The sequence below is a fragment of the Mugil cephalus genome, chromosome 18 (assembly GCF_022458985.1).
Source record: "Mugil cephalus isolate CIBA_MC_2020 chromosome 18, CIBA_Mcephalus_1.1, whole genome shotgun sequence".
NCBI classification, from domain to species: domain Eukaryota; kingdom Metazoa; phylum Chordata; class Actinopteri; order Mugiliformes; family Mugilidae; genus Mugil; species Mugil cephalus.
Window position 1 is genome coordinate 8,137,942 of NC_061787.1, and position 25,182 is coordinate 8,163,123.

Below are 25,182 nucleotides of genomic sequence, written 5' to 3' on the forward strand. Positions count from 1 at the left end.
TTAGACTACAAATTAAGCAAACTCACAGTCTGAATTGTGAAGTGCTGGATCAGCGAGCAGGCCGTCTCACTGTCACTGCCTCTGCCCCATCAGGCCACATTGGTGCTCATCTTACCATTTTTAATTTAGGTTACGTTGCTTCATTGCCCCGCAGTACTAAATGAACCGAGTGAACACACGTCTGAGTGAGTTTTAGTCCATACCACGTTTTTTTTTTACATCCCTTGGACGACCTATTTCACCACAATATCTTCTGCTGGAAGATGCTCAAATGTGAAATATTCTGCGTTCAGTTCTTCTGCCAGTATTTCCATTTAGTGTTTGAAAACTTTAAACTGGGGTTTAAATTCATGTAACCGTGGGAGCTGTGAGGAGAGCTGTGCAAACCATGCAGCCTGCCATGGACTGCACAGACCTTCTATATTTTTCTATGTGAAGTAAAAATATTTATCGTGTGTTTGCATGCACACGTGGCCCTGCAATGATTTTAAGAGATAGGTAAGATTTCTGTTATTTTTAATAGTTGGTAAGATCATGTGAATTCACACTACCTTGAACAGTGCTGTTAAAACATATTGTCCTAACGCTTAATATGGATTTTCAGTCTGCACACTTGGATAATAAAATAAAGATATGATTCGCAGCTTTGTGTTAATTAATATTTGCTGCATGCCTAAGAGTCTGACAATAAACTGCATCACAGTAAATAAATATTATCAACACGACGTAATAATATATCAACACAAAGATGCACTGTTACGTAATCATAAAGCTCCGAGTCTTGATCTCGCAGGTGGAGGAGGAGACATGCGCAGTAGGAGCCTCGTCATCAGCATCAGGACCAAAAAGATTCCGAGCTCCCTGCGATGTGAGCGAGAAGATGGTGCGTGTAAACACGCCGAGGATGAAGGACCGCGTCTTTTAGTCGGGCTGCGCTCGCCAACTCGCGTTAAGTAAAGCCACGTTTGCGCGCCGAGTGTCCACAGAAGAGCGTCTTCGAGCCGCGATCGGAGCGCAAACGAACGCGGAGGAGATGCGACGGTAATAACAACACTTAATGGCATCGGGTTTAGTCTCATGACGACGCTTTTAACCATCTGCTGTGCCGTGGGAGACGACTAAAAAAAAAACAACTCCAAAACAAGCAATTCTTTCAGTGTCATCGCACATGACGGGCTTTCTTGTGTAATGGTCACCGCTTTCTAGTGGGATGCACATCAGTGTTTGTCCGTGCTCACTCTCCGTCGTAATGGCAGCTCTGTACCAGGGCACGGACGCCTCCTCTCCGGACAAATTTCTGGCCTTGAAAGACGTGAGAGAAGTGAAAGAGGAAACGACTCTGGACGAGAAGCTCTTCTTGCTGGCATGCGAGAAAGGTCTGCTCTTATTCGTCTCTTGTTTCATCCGAGATTTTCTCCCCAATGCGTTATTATTATTATTATTTTTTTTGATTAGATCTTCTTCTTATATTGATTACTGAAGATAAATGAGGAGCGTTATGTCTGATGCTGGAGGGCTTCGACTTGATAGGGTTCCATCAGGGGTCACTGCAATCTGTACAGTCATACCACATTTTTTCCAGTGAATACCTCTCACAGCTGCCTACATGCTATTTGCCCATGGGGGGTTGAAGATAGTCTGCTCTTCCCAAAGTTCCTCTCTTGGTGTGCTGGCTCCTCACAAGGACAGTTAATGCAAACAAGCCAAAGAGAAATGCAGAACAGGCGTAGAGTCGCAAAGAGGCATGGGCATTCTCAGCTATGGGAGGAGAATGTTTCATTGATCAGTTAAGAACATTGTACAGGCAGAGGTTGTTTTAAGCGTACACGAATGAAACAGACACTGTGACCATATAAAGTATATCCAAACATGGCTCCTCGACAGACATTGTCCTCCTTTGAGGGAGTTGTTATTGTTATGCAAGATAAAGACAGCCACTGGAGCGGAGCCTGCCATGAGAGTGCTTTCCCCATGACCACAGCCGCGTATGTGTATTCCCTCTGCACGAATAATACTTACCAGCTCTCACAGGTCGGGCTTAAGCAGGGATCTGCTCGGGCGGTTGTGATGTTGCGTCTCCGACCTGTTTCCCAGGCGACTACTACATGGTGAAGAAGCTGCTCGAGGAGAACCGACACGGCGAGCTCAACATCAACTGCGTGGACGTGCTGGGCCGAGACGCCGTGACCATCGCCATCGAGAACGAGAACCTCGACATCCTGCAGCTTCTCCTGGAGCACGGCTGCCAGGTAACCAACACGCGGGGACGTGGGGACACGAAAAGGGATCTTTGACGTTTTCCAGGCCAAGGACCCCCAAACTCAACCTAGTGCTATTTATAAATACACAGTATTATTACCATTTTGCATTCAACATTAAGTTATTCATGTTAATGTATATGGAAAGAAATTTAAATTTGTGGGGGGAAATGAAAAAAAAATATATAAAAAAGGTCTAATCAACCAAAGATTTTGCAACTAGAGCCACTATTTCATTCTATTATTGAGATGTATCTGATACCCATGGAGCATGCTTTTATTTCCGCAGGCGACCGATGCCTTGTTGGTGGCCATCGACTCGGAGGTGGTGGGAGCTGTGGACATCCTTCTCAACCACCGGCCGAGACGGTCTTCCAAGCCCTCTATCGCTGTAAACAAACAAAAAAGAAGATAAAAACCTATACGCCCGGCCGACATAATTGCATGATTCATCTTTTCTGATCTCGTCTCGTGTTTTCTCAGAAACTGATGCAGCGGATCCAGAACCCGGAGTATTCCACCACCATGGACGTGGCTCCAGTCATCCTGGCGGCTCACCGGAACAACTACGAGATCCTCACCATGCTGCTGAAGCAGGACATCTCTCTCCCTCGGCCTCACGCCGTCGGCTGCGAGTGCACGCTCTGCAACGCTAAAAACAAGAAGGACAGCTTGCGACACTCCAGGTACGAGCCTCCTGAGTGACCTGGCTTTGCCCAAACAGTTCCATTAAGCTGCGTTAATGTTGGAAGAGCCAACATCACCTTTCTCTTCCGGATGGTGATGCCTTTCCCCTGTACTGGTCTGTGCTCTGGTATGTAGGAGCTTAAAAACAACCATAATTCAGTTGGTCTGTCAAGTGTTCGGGGAAGCTGTCTGGCTCTGTGTTTTGATGATAGCATCAGCCTAGAAATGTCATCTTTGGCACCTGGAAAGATATGATTTAGGATCACATGAATTTTTGGGGAGCGCTTTCAGACAAAAATGCTTATAGCTGCACTTAAGAATCCCAGTGTCCTCTGTTGTTTCCGAGCTCTGCTTCTCCAGCTATAGGGAACCGAGATCAGTGTTTTTACACTTGAACAGAAAATCAATACAAAGTCAGTTTAAGGGAAAGCAGTAAAACCAGCAGCGTTTCCTCTGGGAATTGGGAATTCTTGGTTCCTGATAGCGCCTTGGACTTGTAGATGAGATTCTGCTGATTTGCTCCACCGAGTAGTTTTTTTTTCTCTCTGCAGGCCACTGCAGCCTCCCACACAGTACACTAAATGAATCAGTCTGCAGTTTGGCTGGTAAACGACATACAGGTCAAAGCAAGCAGGTACAAATGAAACAGCTAGAACGCTGAACGTTTCTCCATTTTTCTCTCCTCTCTTCGCTTCACTTCACGTCTGTCCCGTTGCCTTTCATGCTTTGCGTTTTCACCCCTTCTCCCTTTTTATTTTCCCACCACCTCATTTGTGTTGATTTCATTGCACCAGATTCCGTCTTGACATCTACCGCTGCCTGGCCAGCCCCTCTCTCATCATGCTGACAGAAGAAGATCCCATACTCAGGGCCTTCGAGCTGAGCACCGACCTGAAGGAGCTCAGCCTGGTTGAGGTGGAGTTCAGGTACGGCCAACCGTATGCTCATATTTCATATGTCGTGTCAGTTTGCCCTGCACATAATAAAAAAACATGTGCTCGTAAACTTCATTTTACGCGCACCCTCGGAGGTGTAGCACTCTCACGGTGACCCATCTCGTGTTTTTCATAATGTCCCGACTCTAGGAACGACTATGAGGAACTGGCGAAGCAGTGCAAGATGTTTGCCAAGGACCTGCTGGCTCAGGCTCGGAACTCCCGGGAGCTTGAAGTTATTCTCAACCACACGTCCAGCGAGGATCACATTAACAAGAGGGGCTTAATGGAGGAGCGCATGAACCTCAGCCGGCTTAAACTGGCCATAAAGTACAACCAAAAAGAGGTTAGGCCAATGCCAGTGTCTGAAACCAATGCAGCTGTCTGATTTAATCCGATAAATATCCACGTACGGGCTTACGAAGAGTAAAGAATGACAGTATAATTAATGATTATTATTTCTACTGTACCTCTTGTCAAATTTAAAAGCTGCTCCGATGCGTCTGATGTGCCTCTCATAGGGAAATATTAGTTTGGCAGCCTTAAGCACTTCCTCCAGGCACTGACAGTCAAAGACAAACTAAACCCTGGAGATGGAAGATGTGGGATAATTTACAACTACAATTGTAAACTAACCAGCTGGTGGCTGCAACTTATATTTATTAGAGATGTGAAAGTGTCCTGTACCTTTCCTCTGGGCGAGAAATTCATTAATAATAAGTCTTGTGTGTAAGTCTTCTCGTGTCTGCTCATGAAGGTCAAGCTCAAATAACCCTAAGCACAACTGATTCTGCACAACTGCCTATTTTTAATTTTACATTGTTATCCGTTGCTTTCTCTCTTTTACAGTTTGTAGCTCAGTCCAACTGTCAGCAGTTCCTCAACACCGTCTGGTTCGGAGAGACGGCCAGCTACCGGCGCAAGCACACTTGCCTAAAGATGGCAACCGTCCTGAGCGTGGCCATGCTTTGGCCGCTGCTTTCCGTCTGCTACCTTCTGGTGCCGCGCTCCCGAGTGGGCCAGATAATCCACACGCCTTTTGTTAAGTTCATCATCCACAGCGCCTCCTACTTCACCTTCCTGCTGCTGCTCAACCTGTACTCTCTGGTCTACAACGAGGACAAGAAGAACATAATGGGCCCTCCGCTTGGGATGATTGATTACCTGCTCATCCTCTGGATCATAGGTCAGCTTTACATCCAGTTAATAACACATTTGCTCTGCGCTGGGGCCTGTCGTATACTGTATATACACTGTATTTTAGTGCTCAGACTTCTAAGATTTCTATAACTGAACTTGTATATATCTCCTAATGTTCACAATAAAACTAAAAATATTGAGCCCAGTTCTGCAAACAAGCAGCAGCATTGCATGGGGAGGTGAAAATATGAGACTCCTGTTATGGTTCTGGCTAAAGTCCAGTGTCTTGTATCCATAATCTTATCAGGCATTGCATGACAAATGGCCGCTTCGATACTAAACGACAGAAAGCCTGGCTCGACTGGCTTAAATCTGTCAGGACTGCTTCTAATTGAGCTCTATAGAAAGCAAACCGCAGCTTCTTCCGTCTCCCCCGTGGACCATCTGAGTGCTGGTATCACTGAGCTCGGAACACATTCGCTGTAAACGCGCAGTACATTCACACAAACACACGAGCCGGCCATCTTTTCAGATGAGTCCGCGTAGTGACAAATGGACTCTGTCTCTCTGGAGAAAGGCCTCTCCACCTTCCTCCTCTGCCAAGAAGCCATTAGCCTGAACATTCAGTCTCTTTAATGGCTCTGTCTCCTCAGCGGGGTGTTTGTCTCATGGTTGCAACATCTAGATGCATCACAACTGCAGCTTCTCTTTGGCCCATTTTCCATCTTTTTGAATTGATAAACCTTTCCCAATAATGGCACCTGGCAGATTGACTTTCATTATCTATGTTACAACGATAGCTGCTCTGTATACTGCATGAAGTTGAGCCATTAGGTGAAAGTGTAATGGGTTTTTCCATAGGCTAAGATAGCCCACTAGAGGGGGAACGATTCCTCAAGTACTGCAAGAGTGGAAAAGAAAGTTGTTTATATCCTATTTAAACAACTGCAGAATTTTGTCAAGGTTGCCTCATTTGAAAAAAGAGCTGTTCACTGCAAGATGTGATGCAATGGTGCAGAATTGTAGCTCCAGGGGCCCTGTAGCATCAACACAACATTCAGAATAAGCCAAATAGAAAGACATGTTGATGATCGCCGTCCTCAGATAACCTTCCGTTATCAGCACGTGAAGGGGAGATATTACAGCTCGTACGATCGCCGGATGTCAGCAGACGGCAATCAAGCGGATGCTTTTCATTCATTTTGCTTCCCGTTGCTTTCCCCTTTTTCTCCCACGGTACCTCCGCTCCTCTCATCTTTCTCCCCCTCCCGACTCTGCCTGTTCCCCTGAGCCAGATGGCTCACGTTAATGGCGACGTCAGATGCTGTTAGGCTGCGAGCGTGACTGCGCCGCCGGGGCTACCCGCGCGCCTGTGTCGTCACGTGTCCCCGCGAGTCTCGCCGTCTAGATCTCGAAAGTGAATGAATGGAGATGATTGAAACAATTCATGTGTACAAAAATAACACCTAATGGGATTTCTGTGCCAAAGCCTGTCAGTCCTCAGTTTCTTTCCCTTTCCAAACCACGGGATGCTAGTGATTTCTGAGAAACGGCCTCTACATCTCTTCGTTTTCAGTCGCAGCTTTATCGTCCTTACTGTACAAAATTTATGGGATACCGTTGTGACACAAAAAGACACAAACACTCATCTTTATTAAATTCCACACACCTCACTAAATCCAACAGATGACATATTTTCAGCACATTAATCTGTGCCTCATACATTCCTGCTTTCCCTGGGCTCCCTCCGTGAAATGACTTATGGCTGACTCTGGATGAGATTTCAAAACGCTGTGGATGACACTCAAATGCCTTTTTTCCACTGTGTGTGTGTGTGTGTGTGTGTGTGTGTGTGTGGGTCTATGTGCTGTCCTATAGGAATGGTGTGGTCGGACGTGAAGCGCCTGTGGTACGAGGGGCTGGAAGACTTTCTGGAAGAGTCGAGGAACCAGCTGAGTTTCGTGATGAATTCCCTCTACCTTGCCACCTTTGCCCTCAAGATTGTGGCTCATAGCAAGGTACACACGCATTACGCACACTCCTAACACATAACTGCGTATATTCGCCTGCACTGCTGGATCAGAGTGGCTGGAAAATAGTCCCTTTGTTTTGTCATGCATCAGTTTTCTGGGAATAATTCATCATTCCATGTATTAACCCTACACTACGCTACGCTACGCTACGCTACGGTTGTGATTGATTAGACCTCAGCTCAAGTTGAGGAATTCTTTGAGGTCACCAGTGATTCAGTAAGAATGACACAGGTCTTATTTTCCCACCAAATGGAGTCATGGACTATTTTCTTTCTGTAAATAGTCCATGACTGGAAAGAAGAGGGTCTATGTGGGCGCTACATGTCTATGATCAGTGTTAACTTATTTCTCCTGTCAGTGGTTTTAATGTTGTGGCTGATCGGTGTATAGGATGCTGCATTGTATGTCAGCTGATCATTTCCAGTTAATGTGAATATTTTGTTTAACTTATGTTTAAAGAAAGACTTTTAAACATGGGTTAAATGTGCGGTTTAAAGTAGAGGCCTAAATTAGCTAAACTTATAGGTGTATCTAGAACTAGCTAGCACACCTGTCTTAGCTTATCGCGTTTATTGCTGTCTTTAAATGGAACTTGTGACAGCAACATGGCAAGCTGCGCACACTAAATGCCTGCCGTTCAGGTGGTAACGTCAGCCGTAAGTCACGCCAGAAGCCACCGGGCTAACGGTTTAGCAAGCTAACGTCTGGGTAACTCAATATAGGAAATGCAAAGGTGTAATCAAAGTATGAGACCTATGGCAATGTAAACATTTTCCTTAGAAAACTATTGTCAGCGTGTTCCTTAATCCCTCTGGAAAAACCACTATATGACTTCTTGCTGTCAATTTGAGCTATTTATTCAAAACCCACTATAGAAATACATGTGCATGGACCTTGTCTGTTCTGGTAGTCTTGGCCAACGTCCCAGAAAAAGATGATTTTCAGTAGTTTCACACCATTATAACAGTTTCAACAAAACTGTTGGCAATTGGTTGGCAAGGTGGGGAGGAGTCGTGGTGGACGGTTTGGTCCTGACCCTCAGCCACTCAGGTCCTCCAATCCCCTGGAACAACGCCTTAAAAAGAAGAGAAAGTCCTTCCTACCTGTTCCTCCCTGACATAGACCTCACATGCGCTGTACCGCGCTCATCCTGTGACTCCCTCCTTTGAAACTTTTATCACTTCAGAACAGCTCCTCATTGTTCTCTACTTTGTTTCTCAGACTCGCTATATGCTTCCTTCTTGCTCTGTCCTAGTCAGCTGATTGCTACTTTGTCTACATGTCTCAACTTAAACAGGGTTGATGCTCTTGACCCTCCCGTTATCTAGGACATAATTCTTTATGTGATTATATGAATGTTAATTATGTTAATATTCACACTAAATAGACTCTAGGAAATCTCAACTGATTATCACACGTCTAGACAAAGATCAAAAAATAATTCTAACACTATACAACTAAATTATGTTAACTTTACTTCGCTTTCAACAGATTTTAAAGCTGTGATGTGTATATACATGGAGAAGAGTAAATCATTTAGACTTTTATTGAACTTGAATTGTATTGTTTTTGTTCTGCAGTTCAAAGGACAAGAAGTGGAGAGGAAGAACTGGGAGGCCTTCCATCCCATCCTGGTCGCCGAAGGCTTGTTTGCCTTTGCCAACGTTTTGAGTTACCTGCGACTCTTCTTCATGTACACCACCAGCTCCATATTGGGGCCACTACAGGTAGGAAAGCGGCTGTTGTACATTAACACACACGCAAAAACAGTGTAGGAACGACTCAGAAAACGTGAAAAACCACACCAAGTGTTGCCTGATCCCCGTGTATGTAATGATTATGAAACTGCTGCTTCCGCACATAACCACCCACTCTCTTCCTCTCTTGGTGAACACTCACGGGCAAGCCTACACGAAACATCACACCAGCTGTGCTCAGAAGCACCATAACCATCATCCCAAGCATCCAGCATGAGCAGAGAGGCAGTGAATGAATGTGTTCTGCTGCGATTATGTGCTCATCACAAACTGAGCACCACTTTATAAAGCTTGGCAACTCAGTTTGAATATGAATTACCGCACTCCCGTCGTCGCCCACATGAATGGCTTAGCGCGGTTGAAACAAAATTTGCATGTTTTTGCGGCATCTCAGAGCGATTTCCGTCACCGTCTGGCACACACACGGCTATGTAATCTTGAAATTGGGAATAAAACTGGGCAAACCAGGACGTAGTCGGTGGCCCCTGACCCTTTAACGCACTTTAGTTGTGTTCTGCCATAGTTCTTGTCTGGTAGTGCCATCTAGATTTAGCCAACAATTTCTTGAGTTTTTTGTAGAAATTATTGGCAGTTTACTTACACACATTGGCACTATCTCGGTTACACAATATAAAGAGCAAACGTTCTATTTGGTAGAAAACAACATTTTCGCTGCTTTTTTTTTTTTTTTTTTTGCTCCAGACTGGCCAAAAATCTGGTTTGCATATTTTTAACAGTGTCTGTGTTATAGGTGTCCCTTTTTATTGCATCATGATGTCGTGTATGACCAGCCAGCTGGCAGAGATACATGATAAACAGATCCGCTGTCTGATTCTGTGCTAGCAGTGTTCAGATTTTTTCCACAATGTGTGACTTTTACTACATAAAGCATTATTCAGGTATGCAGTGAGGTAAGTCTGTTTGTAGAGAAGCCTTCCTGTCATTAAGGCGGGGTGCCGTGTGTGGTTGACTTATAAAACACTAAGGGTGCCCTGTAGATGCCTAATGAGCGCTTTTGCAATCTTTCTGCTTCCTTCACATTTTTTTCTTCGTCTTTCTCCTCCACTCGCTCTGTTACATCACCGTCTGGCTTGGCAGGACGGAAAAAGTATTAGCTTTGGAAATAGATGTGGCCGCGCTTGCACTCACATGGCAGACACACCTCTCCGCTAATGCACACGCGCCCACACATTTCCACACTCTTGTGATATCTGAGCACGCCAGCGTTTTTTCGGGTCCGGCTGCGCTCAGACCGGCTCCTGCTCACATGCACGCAGACGCAGACGGTGAGTCAGTTTCATGTGGGCCGCAGCGGTGAACGTTCCTCTGAGTCCGTCCGTCTCACAGAGGCCAGCTCATGTTCCTGCCGGCCACTGCCCCCTGCTGAGTTTGGAAAGAGTGACTGAAAGTGTGAGTGTGAGTCCGCTCACCCAGACTTGAACCCGCTGGCAGTTTTAATCGTCCATACCTGAACTCAACTCCACTACATGCATGAGAGAAAGAGAGTCTTTAGTGGGGCTGTGAGTATTTATTACTGGGTGTATAGTAGAAGGTTTTTGTATGTACCTTAAAAGTCCCAAAGAAATCAAAGATCTTCAAAGTGGGTACCGCGAATCTTAGTGGGTCTTGCAAACCAGGTACTTCAAGGGGGTCACGAATCTTTAGGTTGAGGTTTGCAGGGTACTAATATATATTGTTATATATAGAATATTTTATATATATTATTTTAATTTTCCCCCAAAATTTAATTTTCTTTACATCACAACGTTGGCCTGCAATTGACCGAGAGCCTACTTAATTCCCAGGTGACACTTCAATATTACGATCGCCTTATTATTGCACATCTTTGAAATAAAAAAAAATAATATTTGAGCCTGTGTATTATTTGAATAGCTTAATATTGAATCCAAAATTATAATAATAATGTACATTTACTAATAGCACTAAGCCAAATTTAGTATACAATATATATTAGGTAGGGGGCCCTACTTAATCTCTTTGGAGTCCTTGGCCTGGAAAACATTGAAGACCCCTGCTCTAAAGACATTTGCATTTCCCTGCACTTGGGGGCCTACACTTATTTTGTGTCCAATGAAATTATTTATCATTAGTAAGTAAATGTGTTTGAGGTACCTTTGAGGTACCCATGAAACACGGTTTGAGGTGAAATCTTTATGTAATGTAACATCTTGCACTGTATGTCACTTTTAGACCAGCATCCGTCCCAAAATGTCGTTTTAATGGTATTTTCGAATTTCCTGGAAAAAAAAAAAAAAAGTTGATGGCTCACACTGCACTAAAGGACGTATGCTGATTTTGCTTTCGCTTAAAATACTTCTCAAACTTTAGTTACGCTTCCTCCGCCCTGTATTCCACCTTCACCGTCAGCTCTGCCGATGTCAGACCTCAGCTCCGACATCAGCATCAGACAATCAATATAAAAAGCTTCTTCAGTTCTGAAGAAGCCACTTGCTTCTAGTCAAGGTGAAGGCGCACTGACCTGCTACATTCATACCTTGTTTGTGCAGTTGCTAAGTTAGGCTACCTGTCAGTTTATGCAAGCAGGGACCAGCCTCAGCTCCTAAATCAGATGTGTACAAAGTGGCAGAGGAACACACTGGCGGGATTTATACATGACAAGAGAATGAATCGACCCAATAGACCCTTCTCCTAAAACAGGCCCGCTGGGTTCTAGCACAAACAAGCCTGTCGCCGTTTACCTTGAGGTCCAGGCAGAGTGGTCTTCCTTCACACTGAACACTGTATGTTTATTTGTGCTTTTGGACCTGCAGGTGTGTTCTGACCTTGTGCGAGCATCTCTAGGTTCTTGTAAACAGACAGGCCATTCACGTCTATAAATAGTGGGTTTCCATTGGCCTGAGAAGACGTTCTCTGTCTTCTAGCCCTCTTTCTGGCTTCCTCCCTGTTTGTCTGTCCTCCCTCAGGTAATGAGAGAGCACTCCAGCTGCCAGAATACTGCTGCTTTTTCCACGTCCCCCCGGGAATCAGTGCTAAACAAGAACATGAGTCAAAAAAGAAAACATGGGCCACGTAACAAGCTGATGGGCCAAAATGTGACACTCAAGTAAAATATTTTAAAAAATTTTAACAAAAAGAAAATGAAATATTTGTGTAAAAATCTGCTAAAATCATTTAAAATTACAAATTAAAACAAAGCTACACCAACACCTTATTAAAACTGCTACATAACGTACACTATAGTTTGTTGGCCATTTTAAAAGAAAGTGAGATATTAAATCACTTGGTATCCTTTTGTTTTGAAAGGTAATAAAGTTACTTGATCAGACCATGAAGAAAATCCTGCAGAAAACACGATGCAGACTATCCTGAAAATATTCAAAACAAGGCTTCATCCTTATTGTTTTCTGTGTTACGTTTTCAAATCAGACACGTGTTAAACAGATTAGACAGATTAGGTAGGGTCCAGCCTGAGCCAGACACTCGAAGGTCGACGAGGATCACTGGTCATGATGATTTGTTGATAGTAGATGATTAGCTTGGGCGAAAACAAGCAGCACCTGATTAACAAATCTTAATATCTTGCCAGATCTCAATGGGCCAGATGCTGCAGGAGTTTGGAAAGTTTCTGGGCCTCTTCCTGCTCGTGTTGTTCTCCTTCACCATTGGTCTCACCCAGCTGTACGGAAAGGACCGGAAAGACCCTGACAAGAATCGACCAGCGGACTGTGAGGGCATCTTCTGCCAGCAGCAGAGCAACGATGCATTCCACACGTATGAGAAAACCTCAATCTGTCAGTTTTGGACAGTGTTGACATCAGTGATGAATGTTCAGAATGCTTACTGAGGGATGTTAGGGGTTATTCTTGTATATGTGGACTCGCATAAACACAGCTGGTTCAGTAATGACTGATTTTGTGATGCGGGATCTTCATAAATTATGTAATAGATGGAAATAGAGTATCTCTTCCTTGGAAGAAAGGAGAAATTCAGACTGCATTTCATAATCCGATGTTTTGGAATGAGTGACCACTTTATACACAACGTTCTGGGCTGCTGGTTGTACAGGCTAATCCATGGAAACAGGCAACAAGTCATTAATTATATGTGAAAAATATAATATAAAATATAATATAATAATATATATAATGAAAATTATATATGAACAGACCGAGGGACGACTAGGAACTATCAAGTTCCACAGTTACTACACCCAGACTTCACAGCGAATATAAATCACCCTTGATGACAATGTTAGCTGGAGGAAAAACAGAGGGAAGCTTGAGGTTTTCAACCATGAAACTGTCATCTTACTGTGTTTGTTGGTGCCAAAATAGATAAATCAAAAACACTAACTTGGAGTTTAATCACATACCAGCCACTGCCCGTCGTAGACAACTTTTGTTTGACTTTGGCCACTAACAGAAAGGATTGGAGCGAAACAGTCAACAAAGCGCACACTTCATCAGATAAGATTAATACGTGATGCATCATCAGTTTCAGCCTGGAAAACATTATGGGTTAGAATAAATCGTGACTGAAATTACATGAAGTTAATCGTTATTTGGGGGATTATTGTTACATGTTAATGCTAATGCTAACGGCGAGCTAACTCAATGTTAGTTGCGTGTTTCAGGGGTGTCCAAGCAGAATTTGCATTTACTACGTTACCCCTCCACAGTGGTTCCACTTGCTTCTTGTAATATCTTTATTGGAGAGGCTTCACTTGATAAAGACAGACCAGACTTTGTCCCCTCTGTGTCCTCCTTTGGTCAAATCGTCCATCCAGCGAATGAGAGTGAAGGGGTCGGTCTCGGGGAGTAAGTGTATTAGTATATTCTCTAAAATACGCGTTTCCTCGTCCATTCTTGCCAAAACAGTCCATTGAAATATGCTAACTGCCATTTACAAGCTACGGTATTTGAGATGTTTGGCATCCAGTTAAGCCCCGCCCCTTAAAAAACGTCACATTGTGTGAAGGGGTCTTACTATTCTGAACTCCATTATTTTGCCAATGAACTGATGCCACATTCCACTTAGCACCAAAACCATCCTGGTACCCATCCATTCAAAATTCAAAATCCAACAGACCATGCTGTGTTTGTGTCTTTGTGTATACAAAACAAACAAAAGCAAAACACTGTTACTACATTGGCAAGTAGTGTCCACGTATTAGCCTAACTGTTTTCAGCCTTGCACATCAAGCACATGGCACTTGACATGTGCGTCTTCTGTTTTTCCAGGTTTATGGGGACCTGCTATGCCCTTTTCTGGTACATCTTCTCCCTCGCCCACGTCGCGCTCTTCGTCACCCGCATCAGCTACACGGAGGAGCTGCGCTCTTTTGTGGGCGCCTTGATCATAGGCACCTACAACATCGTGGTGGTGATCGTGCTGACCAAGCTGCTGGTGGCCATGCTCCATAAGAGTTTCAGACAAATCGCTGTAAGTGGAGACCACATCTCAGGGACTGTCAAGGGCAATTTGAATCCTTCTTGGAATCGAATGTCGCAAGTGTTTTCATTTACTGTGGTGTAAGTCACCGTGAAATGTTGCACACATGTTAGGCATTTTCTTTCTTTGGAACCTCATTGCTTTTTCTTTGAACGACAGTTTGATTTTCATTACGCTAAGTGCAACAACATTGTGTTCCAAAAAATGAGTTACCCCCAGAGGACTAACACTAAAATAGTTTTTGCGTAGTTAAGGCTCCCAATGTGAAAACAGCGTGTGAGTGCCTTTCACATTCCTTAATGTTCTTGTTGTTTTTTTGGACATGTGTAGAATCACGAGGACAAGGAGTGGAAGTTTGCCCGGGCCAAACTTTGGCTTAGCTACTTTGACGACAAGTGTACTCTGCCTCCACCTTTCAATATCCTCCCATCTCCAAAGACTGTGTGCTACTTTGTGACCAGCATGAGAAAATGGATCTGTTCACATACGTCTAAGGGGAAAGTGAAGAGACAGAATAGCCTTAAGGTGGGAGAATGAACTTAAATATTATAAAGCTTTTCAAAAATGAGTAATTAATAAATGCAACTTGTAAGGTTTTTGGAAGGTTTACTTTAATCTCTTTCTCTAATCTTAAACAACAGCCTTCGGTTCATGCGATGTTTTGTCATATCCGTCTAAATACGTCTCCTTTCCCTCCAGGAGTGGAAGAACCTGAAGCAGAAGCGCGATGAGAACTACCAGAAGATCATGTGCTGTCTGGTTCACCGCTACTTGACCTCAACGAGGCAGAAGATGCAAAGCACAGACCAGGCCACGGTGGAAAATCTGAACGACCTGCGCCAGGACCTGTCCAAGTTTCGCAATGAGATGAGGGACCTGTTGGGCTTCCGGACGTCCAAATACGCCATGTTCTACCCGAGGAGCTGAACAGGAAAGAGACTAGTTATTCTTTCCCTTTCCCTCTTCTCCTCTTAACAAAATCTCTGCTTCTTGTTTATCTGGGATGCTTTGTTACCCGAGCATGTGCAAAAAAAAAAAAAAAAAAAAAAAAAAAAAAAAAAGAGGAAAAACTTTTAGACAAATTTTAGACAAGGAATTTAACTAGAAAATGATATATTCTCCACCAAAGCCTCCTGACTCAGGCCCCCTCATCTATTACTCAGCTATTTAACCTCTTTTATAAATAAAGAAAAAGCCATTGTTTTCACCGGAGAGAAATAAAGATTTATGGAGATTTGCTGGAGATTTATTGGTACGGATCGTTTTCAGCCTCGAGATTTCGTCTTTTGAGAAGTTGCTCCATCGAAAGGGAACAGTCAGCCGTTCGGCCGACTCCCCAATGATCTGGTCCACGTGAGAGTCACATTACACACACCTGATCTGGCCTCACGCTCAACAGAGCACAGTTGCACTAACTGCTCTAAACAGACCCTGAGTCCTTGTACAAAGAGACGAGCACGAAGGGAAACGTTGAAGAGGAGTTTTATTTGGGCAGATGAAAACAATAAAATATAAATAATATTCATAGACTTTTTCATATGAAAATAGTTTGCATTTCATACCTTTGCTTTTAAAAACAACGACAAATAAGTAAGTGACATACTGATGGTGGTGCTTTGCATCCATAAACTAGAAAAAAATTAAAATAAACGAAGCTTCAGCAAATAAGGTTCTCATTTGTTTCACATAAAACCAGCAGAAATAATTATGTTTCTATATATTAAATATTGCACTTAAATCACCACATTTTTAAGCTTCCAACCCTGCCCATTAAAACTGAACACAGGAAATGAATGCCGGGTTGTTACACCACCATTAAAGCTACAACAAACAGCTGCAACGAATCCCCTACGGATATTAATCAGGCTTGTAAAATTTACATCTAAACTCTATAGCCTCAAAGGAAAAAAATTAAAAATAAAAATTAACGACAGAGAGTAAAATAGCTACTGTGAAACAATTGTAATAATGTTTATCTTATGAAATGTGTTATCTTATGAACTGCTGAGCCATTCAGGTGCTCAGATTCCCTGTTAGGAGAAAGATCTGTGAACAGAGGCTGAAATTTCAATTAGTTTTGTTGCCGATTTATCTGAGGTTTTCTCAAAGAAGCTGCTCTTTTTAATTGGAGGCAGATTGAAATTTCCGAACTAATCCAGCAAAATTAATGCATACACAAATCAGTTCCCATGACTGAGCGAATCATTTAGGTTCTATATTTTGTCCTGGCAGCTCTCCGTTCAGACTGTTTTTGTGGCCTGTGTGTTTGTTGTTCAGAAAGAGATTGTTTAGGGTTTTTTTTTTCTAATTGTTTCCATCCACGGCGAAGCCTCGGGCGGAGGGATCCTCAGAGCTACTGGGCGACTTGAACTCAGCACTGCTTGTTTTTCAGAACGTTCAGTCCCTTCTGGTTCTTTGTCTTGAACGCCATGACGAAGTGGTGCGGGGCGATCTTCCCCCGGCCGTCCTCGTCCACCTGGCCCATGAAGATGTAGTTCAAGCCTGGCGAGGTCACACACAAAAAACCTGAATGCAGTGGCGGACCGGCAGAGACATTCAGGGAGGCCGAAATGTGAGAATCTGCACGCGGCAGGTCTGTATTCCATATGTTTACATGCGTGCATGTAAGCTGGAGTTACATGCACGCGGGCAAACATACGCGTTTGGCGTTTCATTGACTGTTTGTGAGACAGTGAGTTCTGCCGCTCACCTAACACCTTCGTGTCGAGCTCTATCAACTGACGGCACAGCATAGGAGGCAAACTCAGAGCCGTGGGTTATTCAAAACAGTCAACCAGGAACTGCACAGCATTCGTTCAAGCATTTTCAAGGGCACTGGGTCAATTTCATTTCAAAAGGATGCCGTACACTCACCTCTTCTGACAAATGGGCACTTCTTGCACAGGATAATGATCTTGGTGCTCATCGTCTTTCCTGCCTGCTGGATCGCCAGACTCCCTTCCTTGTACACGTTGATGATGGAGACGGTGGCGTACATACTTCCTCCTCTCATCGCCGCGGTAATGACGGTTCCAGTTATCACTGACGTAGACACGCACAAAGGTGGCGTCAGACACACAAAAATGCATCATGAGAAAGACACATTACATTCATTCCGGTGCTTTACCGATGTTCTCATTTTTATTTACATAAGCTGCAAGTGCAGAGCTTAAACTTTCATGTCACAGACTCATTTGAGACATTTAAATGCATTTTCTGCAGTGAATCCTTTGAATGCAGGCTGTATCCTTTCATGTTTTATTCTTTTCCAGTCGCCCATGTATCATACGTCATCTAGTATCATTTACACTACCGGTCAAAAGTTTTAGGACAGCACAGAGTATCCTCTGGTATAGTTGGTCAGAGCTTCATCCTACAGCGAGATAATGACCCAAAACTTTAGTCTAAGCTAAACCAGAACTACGTTAGTATGAAAACTAGATGGAAAGCTTGAAAACATGGAGTGGACCATAGGCCAGTCTCTAGACTTTAACCCCCGTGGAGCTGGTTTGTGATTATATCACCACACATTTCTGGGAACTTCTGCAACAAAATTGTGAAGAACTCTCTGAAAAGGGTTTGATTGCCATTTTAGTTATTTATTTGGTCTATGAGACATTAAACTGCATGATTTTAATTAAAAGTCAAGAAAAAAAGCACTCTAAAACGTTTAAGCGGTAGTGTATTTACTGTAAGCTTTTTTCCAGATTGCATGTATGAATTCGTCTGCTTCCTTCACCCCCTCTCCTCACTTCTCTTCTTTCCCACATCTCTTTTTTTTTCCGTCTCTCTACTCAGCCAGACTCATTCATGGTTTCTTTCTGTTTAAAGGAGGTTTTTCCTCAGCCACTGTCGTCTTAAGTGCTTACTGCGAAGGTTACAGGCTTTGGGTACCGAAAAGCATCTTGATCCAATTTGGATCGTTACTCACAATATACAAAACAAAATTAAATAGAATTTGTGTTGCGTTGTAGTGTACAGTGACTGGAAGTCTGGGTGGAATATCAGGAGCGGAGCGTGTGGGGAATTATCAGCAAAAGACAAAAAAGTCCAGAATTTACAGTGACAGCTCCGGGGGAAGGAAATCTGTCTTTTATTGCAGTAATCAGAACAAAATCTGAACAATGTGTGCGTGCCACATTTTCACTCCTTTCACTTTGAAGGGCATCCCGTCAGTTAAAATGTCTTCCTAAAGTAAGAGCGTCGTCTGTTAACATTTTCTGTCAGGCCCTCCTCTAATGATCTTTTTACAGTTCCCTCGTCCATCCATGACCTCAGAAAACTTTGAGTATATGACTTACGGTTTTTTTTAAACATAAGCCACTTCAACCCAGGCTGAGTTGAAATTATAACTTTCCAGCTGAACTACAGTTTGCTCAATGCTCAATGTTTCTGGGTATTTCTGTGTCTTGCACACACAGGTAAACAAAAATACCTAAGGTAAATTACTATGAAGAAATTACATAAGAAGTACAGTTTGAAGATAAATATTTTACTCTCTCCCAGTTGTTTTCTTCTGTCACAAACATACAGGGTGACGCTTCAGACATTTCCTGTTTAGTCTGACCAGGTCTCCAGAAGTCTGTTTAGTTGTACTGACTCATGGCATTTAACGGTGGCAGGTGAGATATAGTGCAGCCGGCTCAGGGAGCAGAAAAGGTTTTCTTTACACCGACGGTACCAACGTATCTGGACTGCACGTGCTTCCCGTTTCATTTCCCTGACAGCGATGGGAGTATCCAGAGTTAAGTTGCGCCGTCACGTCTGCTGTTACCGTTCTGCAAACGTGCGTCTATCTCACTCTTACGCAGGCTTTAAACGTCGCTCAGACAAAGTATTTTCAGCCTGCCGTCTCGCCGTCAAGCATGACGTGTGTTTATTCTGCAGCCACACTTTTTCCACCACGCCCTCGGCTCCTGATCCTAGCGCACCCTTTGAAACGCCAATCTAACGCATGCGGTAAACATCTCAGAGGGGAAAACATCAGAGAGCAGCAGGGACAGGAGCAGGCCGAGGCCGAGTCTGAATCAACACGTTCATTTATCGGGGGGGTTTTACTTATAGTCGGCGGCTGTGCGCGCATATGCGTGTTTACACTGGAGGTAACTGCTCTACTGTAAAGTCCTTCACGTCCAGACAGGCTATCAAGGGAGACTTTCATATGTGCAGGGGGGAAAAAAATCAGAGGAGCAATGACAGGGACATGATCGGGACTATAAACTCCTAGTAATCTTAGCGTGGGGTCTGTGGAGATAAATCTTAGGGAGCGTGTTTAACAGCAGATACATTCAATACCACAAGGCAATCTGGAATATAGAAGTGATTTAGAGGTTTTGATAAATTGCAACAACGTCTGATGTTCTTACCAAAATTGCTGGAGCAGTAATTACTCTCGAGCGTTCCTCGTCTTTTACATTTCTGCTGGCACAGGGCAACGGAGTACTTCAGAGCTGCAGAGACACGCACAAAAGAAAATTCAATCTCTGTAATTTTGCCTGCTAATGATACCAGTATGTACGTTATGGTTACATCTGCTTCTCTTGTGGTTTATGTACAGGATATTCTCAGTAACACAAGAGTCTCTCCAAATGACCGGCTGTCATCGTCTGATGCAATGCATCATATAGCAATATGACGGGACACATGGACATCTGTGTTCTGAGTTAACGATAGTAAAGGAAAGAACCGAGGCTTGACGATAATCCAGTGTAACTATCTAAATATTTTTCTCGCTGGAAAGGGAAAAGTCAGGAAAGATAAGCCATAAAGCCAGAAATCAGTGTGACAGCATGACATCATGCCAGGGGAAGTGCCAAAATAACCTGGCCTGACTCAGGGAAAAAACAACAGTGTGTGGGAATGTGTGCTTGAATATGAAAATGAGCTGTGATTGCGGGTGCAGACACGCGCCTACTCTGTATATTAACAGTTTACACAAGAGAAGTGTGAGCAAAGCACGCGGTGTTAGCATACGTCGGGTTTGAACGTGTGCCGGGCCGGAACTTTAATAAGACTCCCCGGTCTCGAGTGCCGTTTGCTGAAATGACCCGCAGAACAGAAGAGACACATGGATCACAACTGCACGTTAAATTGAGAACGTCTGTGCCCAAGCTACTTAACCATGTGTGCAGCTCTGATTCAGAGCTAATAACGATAAACAGCTTCACTTGTTCCTTTCCTCAGATCTGCAATTGGAAGCAGATTACAGATAGCCCTCGTGTTTAAATCAAAAGAAAAGTCCCACATGTTCCAGTAGCTCGAGCCCAATATCATAGCTACCTCATGTCAACAAATACAGATGTTAGAAGTTGGTAAATGGTTTTTATTGAGTACATGCTGCTACCTACGTATTGGCCTGGTGGTGGCTGGCTGCGTGGTAGTCGTGGGTGGCATTGTGGTGGTGGGGAATTTCTTTGGTCTGAACTTGTAGTGTCCGATGAAGCCATCTGCGGTCAGACTGAGATCTGACAGGAACTGGATTAGCAGCTGATTCCCCTCTGAGAACACCGGGCTGCAGAACAACACAGGAAAGCAGACTGGCGATGGGTGGAGTCACAGGGGGTGGGGATATTTTGGTGAAAATGGAATCGTCTGCACGATAGAAATCACCTACGCTGGGGGGCTGTCTCCGCAGTATTTTCCGATCCTCTTTGCGTCGTTTATTTCCGGCCCATTGAAAATGGACACGTGGTCGTAGCGGCAGTAGTTATCTCGTTCCACATCAAACTTCTCAAACTTCACCTCAATGATCTGCGGCAGGAGGCAACAAAAAAATGTTCTTTCAAGAAAACGCTTGGAAAAAGCTGGAGTAAAAGGTGACTCAGAGCAGATAGCATACCATGTTAATGATTTACTTATTTAAACACTTGCGTTCTTTATCTATAATCTACTGAGAAAGGCCATGTTCTGTCCCCCTACCTACTATATGTGTTCTATATTAAACTTGGCCTAGGGCTGTTTATAAATATACATATTATTATAATTTTGCATTCAATATTAAACTATTCAAATAATGCACAGGTTCAAATATTCTTTCTTTTTTTTTTTTTTTTTCCCAGTATGGTGGCTGTGCAACATACCTGACATAAACGTACATACATTTGATTTCACCTGGGGACTGAATAGGCTCATTTAAATTTATGGGGGGAAAATTAAAAAAATATATATAAAAACACTTCTAATCAACCAAAGATTTTGTGACCCCTCTGCAGTACCTCCAAGGACCCTCTAGGGGTCACGGACCCCCTGTTGAAGACCTATGGATTAAAGCATTCATGTGGGACCTTTAAATATTAATGAATAACCATTGCATTCAAACCCTAGCCAAACAAGTTCATGTGGTGCTGATAAAGTTGATTAGCGGCAGGTAAATCTCTCTGTATTTCATAGTATTAATTTTAAATCTGATGTCTGTGGTGTGTTTGTGCAGCCATATAAAAGCCTTTTACATTAGCCAGCAATGACTGTTTCCTGAAGAGAGGAGCAGATGTTAATTAGACGAAGTGGCTAACGATGGCAAAGAAGTTACTAATGTATCTACAGTTCTGTGAATTCATTGTCTTCCGTTTAAAGGAAGGATTAAGGGCTGTACTCGGGAGGAGGCTAGAAGCAACGTGACAAGAAGAGACTAATGTTAATAAAATGCACAAGCTATGGTGATAACAAGTACAGAGCTCTGTGGTAAAGAAAAAGGGGTGAAGTTAGTGAGCGTCTGATACAGTTGGTTGGCACGCAAAGCAAATAGGACTCCTGCTACCCAATTCACCACGATGACAGTGTCAGGAGGACCCAGACGGGCAGTAACAAGGTCATGGTATTTCCATTTCAATTAGAAAGCGGTGATGGCAAGAAGAGCTAGCTCTGCCATTCGCTAGTATTTTTGTTTGCTTGATGTCCCGCTTGTTTCACTCAGTGTTTTGAGATGGATGGGGCTCCATAGTCTAAAAATGAGAGTGACTGACAGAGAGGACAACCGCAAATTACCATTTGTGAGGCTCATTTGAGCACGTTGACAGAAGGACTGTAAGCATACGCCGATGTCAGTGTTTCTGTAATTATTCTCAGTGCCAGAAGGAAGGGGAACACAATAGTTCTGCACTGTAGTTTTAAAAGTCTGACCTGGTTCTTAGGTGCCACTATATGCCAGGAGCAGGTGACCCCAGCTGGGTAGTCCTTCTCAGGCCAGTTGGGTGTTTTGAAAGTTCCAGAGGGTTTGTCCAGTCTGCCTCCACAGTACTGCTCCCCTGCGGAGAAACAACTGAAGTTAATTGTGTATCATCAAAGGCACAATAATTACAGATCTTACTTAATCTTGACTCATGAAGGCTAAAATAGTGTGTGAATTATACGATCCAGTTATTAACCACTTGCCTGCTTTAACAGATGTTCTCATCGCATTTATGAGCACCATAAAAAGTAAGTCCGTGATTAGTCCAGTTTTCCACAGGGGGGTTTAAAATACATGCTTCCAGTGGTGTCAGAGGAACACCAGCTCTAAAACCACACGAGCTGTTTAGAGCAACAAAAACTTTTAATCTCTCAGTGAAATGTTTTCATTGTAACACACACTTAACATACATGTCTCCTTTCCAGCATGTCAAAGGTACTGATAAGTCCAAAACACATGTTAATGCAGTGCATGTTGTTCTCTACAGTTCTTTTGGCTCAAGTTGAGAGTGCAAAAGACATTGTCCATTGTAGCTGCCTGGTCCTTAGGTACAGAAAACCAGCCATTAAAATTCCACAAACACAGTAGCACAGCAGCCCTACGGAGAGGAAAAGGCTCATTTAACTCTAAGTGATACCTCTGACCTGTGCTATCTACAGAAAGACTCTCAAAAATGCCCATGGGAAATTCCACATCACACTGTGAGAAGAGACGTAGCCCTCTTGTTGTCCGCGTGAACTTTAAACCCACTGCCTCGTCTCAGATGAATGAAACCCACACAAGTCACCCCCTAGAAGAAAAATGCTACCTCTGTTTGATAGTGCACATGTTGGATGGAATTCACTGTATCACGCAAAAGGTATTTCCATCTTTCCCTGGGCTCTGCGGCACCACTCATTCTCACCGAAGCCATTCATGTTGACACCCTCCCACGTGGCTCTTTATTACAAGCTTGGAAATAAAAACCAACGCGCCAAGACCACGTTCCCAGGTTCTTCACCATCCTCATTCATGTTTGCGTACCTCTTTCATGTGGGTGGGCGGCAGAGAAGACGGCGAGGAAGCCACTCCCAGCGGTGTTGGCATCAGATACCATCTGCAGAAGCATCTTGTTGCCCGTGGAAACAAGGGCCCCCGGCTTGAACGTCCCACAGAAGCGACCAAGTCTTTGCCCATTGACATGGCCACTGTAAACATCCACATAGTCATAGCGACACAGGTTGTCGCTCTCCAGATCAATAAAGCGGAATGACAACACCACCACCCTGCCCTCTGGGACCTGGGAGGAAAATCAGAGGGTATTAAGGGTGGATTTTCTATTATCAATCTTCTTCTTGTGCAATATAAAATGACAGTAGTCGGTGTTTTCCATTAAATATCTAATTTACTAAAATGTAATCCTATTTTTAGATCACATTATAACTGCAGCTGTTCCAGCAACTCTTCCAGCAAGCTTCACTGCTTCCAAGTAATGTAACAGAGCCAGTCAGAAAAAAATACCCGGAACCCTAAACCGACTTTGGCTGTGGTTAAGTATTTTAAAAAGCAATTTATTTGGGAATTTGGGATTAGACCGAAGACTCCCAGACTACATCACTGTGTTGCTGCCAGTTGTCTTTTTAATTAATGAAAAGTTTGATAGTCATCATGCTATTATGATGGGCAAACAGAGCATGTGAGTGAGAAAAAAGGACTCACTGTGATTCTCCACACACATTTGGTGTTTGGAGGGTAAACTCCTGGGTATCCCTGGCTCCCGATTACTCCAGAGTCCCCTGTGATGTTTCCGCCACATGTGAAGGTAGGTCTGGAGGGGAAAGCATGTTTTCTATAAATTGGTGAATTGATGATCACGTGTTAAAACAATGGGGGGATAAAAGTCGTTAATGAAAACCTGCTGCTCATTTAGCAGATTTAATTCCTCGCCACTGCGCCATATATCCTGAGGCAGCCAAGACTGCAGAATATTCCTCTATCAACTCCAGTCTACTGACGCTGCTTCTTCTCCACAGACTACATGAGATCCTTGACACCTCGAATTCTCATACATTTTTCAAATTAATTTGGATGAGAGAGGAAAAAAAAAAAAAGTAAATAAAGATGTACCTCCCCTGAGACTGCGCACAGACTTCTGTCAAGAAGAGTAGAGTCCATGCGCAAAAAATACTGCATGTTCTCCACATTGTTGGATAAACGGAGCAGGCGTTTCTCCTGCTTTCGCTTCGTGGCATGAATGGCATTGTGCTCAGCAGCAAAGTACCCGGGAGTTCCTGCGGGGAGTTTCAGCAACTGCGAGCTCAGGCAGATGAATATAGCGTTTGTTCTGTGGGAGGAGGGACGGAGCGCAGGGGGCTGTGGATTAAAGACGCGCTGGGAGGGTGTGGGGTCTCGCATACGGCACCTGGCCCAAAAAACCTCGGAGGAGGTGGCATGAATAAACTTGACTCAAGAAAATCCATACATGGTTTGGCAGTCCAGTCAGTGGCGTGTAGCATATGGTGCACATTTGATGAATAGCACAACCAAAGCTATGACGCATGCAGGTGTTTCATACAGGAATTTCACATCGGCTAAAAAATGATTAAAATTGTTTTTTTTGGTATTTCTTATTTGGATAACATGCACACGCAAGGTAATTCGTCTATAGAAGAAGAGCTCCATCTGCTGGACTAAAGATGGAAAGCAATTTCATTGTACCAATGCGGTGTTTTTACTTTAGCCTCAATTACACCAATTAATTTACTGGATAGAGAAAATAGCTTGGCTGCACAA

The 25,182-nt window shown here is 43.6% G+C and overlaps 2 protein-coding genes across 4 annotated transcripts; one reads left to right on the forward strand and one right to left on the reverse strand.

The window, feature by feature from the left end:
• Window positions 1-797: 797 nt before the first annotated feature.
• On the forward strand, window positions 798-15,488 carry trpc1 (transient receptor potential cation channel, subfamily C, member 1). 2 transcript variants are annotated; one of them, XM_047568867.1, is made up of 13 exons: window positions 798-1,376; window positions 2,095-2,249; window positions 2,548-2,649; window positions 2,742-2,944; window positions 3,740-3,871; window positions 4,031-4,226; window positions 4,730-5,066; window positions 6,899-7,038; window positions 8,634-8,780; window positions 12,379-12,563; window positions 14,033-14,234; window positions 14,574-14,768; window positions 14,943-15,488. In XM_047568867.1, exons 1-13 carry the CDS (start codon window positions 1,211-1,213, stop codon window positions 15,168-15,170), a joined length of 2,388 nt encoding a protein of 795 aa, XP_047424823.1. In that variant the 5' UTR covers window positions 798-1,210; the 3' UTR covers window positions 15,171-15,488. The 2 variants fall into 2 exon arrangements, with proteins under 2 accessions (XP_047424823.1, XP_047424824.1); XM_047568868.1 differs by having other exon boundaries at window positions 798-1,041.
• pcolce2b (procollagen C-endopeptidase enhancer 2b) lies at window positions 15,278-24,954 on the reverse strand. Of its 2 annotated transcripts, none has more exons than XM_047568870.1 (9): window positions 24,517-24,954; window positions 24,109-24,217; window positions 23,434-23,689; window positions 22,362-22,486; window positions 20,857-20,993; window positions 20,591-20,754; window positions 19,610-19,693; window positions 17,118-17,285; window positions 15,278-16,769 (listed from the first exon to the last, which is right to left on the reverse strand). In XM_047568870.1, the coding sequence occupies exons 1-9, from the start codon at window positions 24,648-24,650 to the stop codon at window positions 16,615-16,617; spliced, it is 1,332 nt and encodes a 443-aa protein (XP_047424826.1). In that variant the 5' UTR covers window positions 24,651-24,954; the 3' UTR covers window positions 15,278-16,614. The 2 variants fall into 2 exon arrangements, with proteins under 2 accessions (XP_047424826.1, XP_047424825.1); XM_047568869.1 differs by having other exon boundaries at window positions 15,278-16,745; window positions 24,517-24,698.
• Between the last annotated feature and the right edge of the window lie 228 nt (window positions 24,955-25,182).

What these genes read in the sequence shown, in the direction of transcription:
- trpc1 (XM_047568867.1), top strand. Translation starts at nt 1,211, where the DNA reads ATGCACATCAGTGTTTGTCCGTGCTCACTCTCCGTCGTAATGGCAGCT. An exon ending in CTGGTTGAGGTGGAGTTCAG is followed by an intron (nt 3,872 to 4,030) that starts GTACGGCCAACC and finishes TCCCGACTCTAG; the next exon opens with GAACGACTATGAGGAACTGG. An exon ending in CCATATTGGGGCCACTACAG is followed by an intron (nt 8,781 to 12,378) that starts GTAGGAAAGCGG and finishes ATATCTTGCCAG; the next exon opens with ATCTCAATGGGCCAGATGCT.
- pcolce2b (XM_047568870.1), bottom strand. Translation starts at nt 24,650, where the DNA reads ATGCCATTCATGCCACGAAGCGAAAGCAGGAGAAACGCCTGCTCCGTT. An exon ending in AATGTGTGTGGAGAATCACA is followed by an intron (nt 23,690 to 24,108) that starts GTGAGTCCTTTT and finishes TTTTCCTCCCAG; the next exon opens with GTCCCAGAGGGCAGGGTGGT. An exon ending in TAGTGGCACCTAAGAACCAG is followed by an intron (nt 20,994 to 22,361) that starts GTCAGACTTTTA and finishes CTCCTGCCGCAG; the next exon opens with ATCATTGAGGTGAAGTTTGA.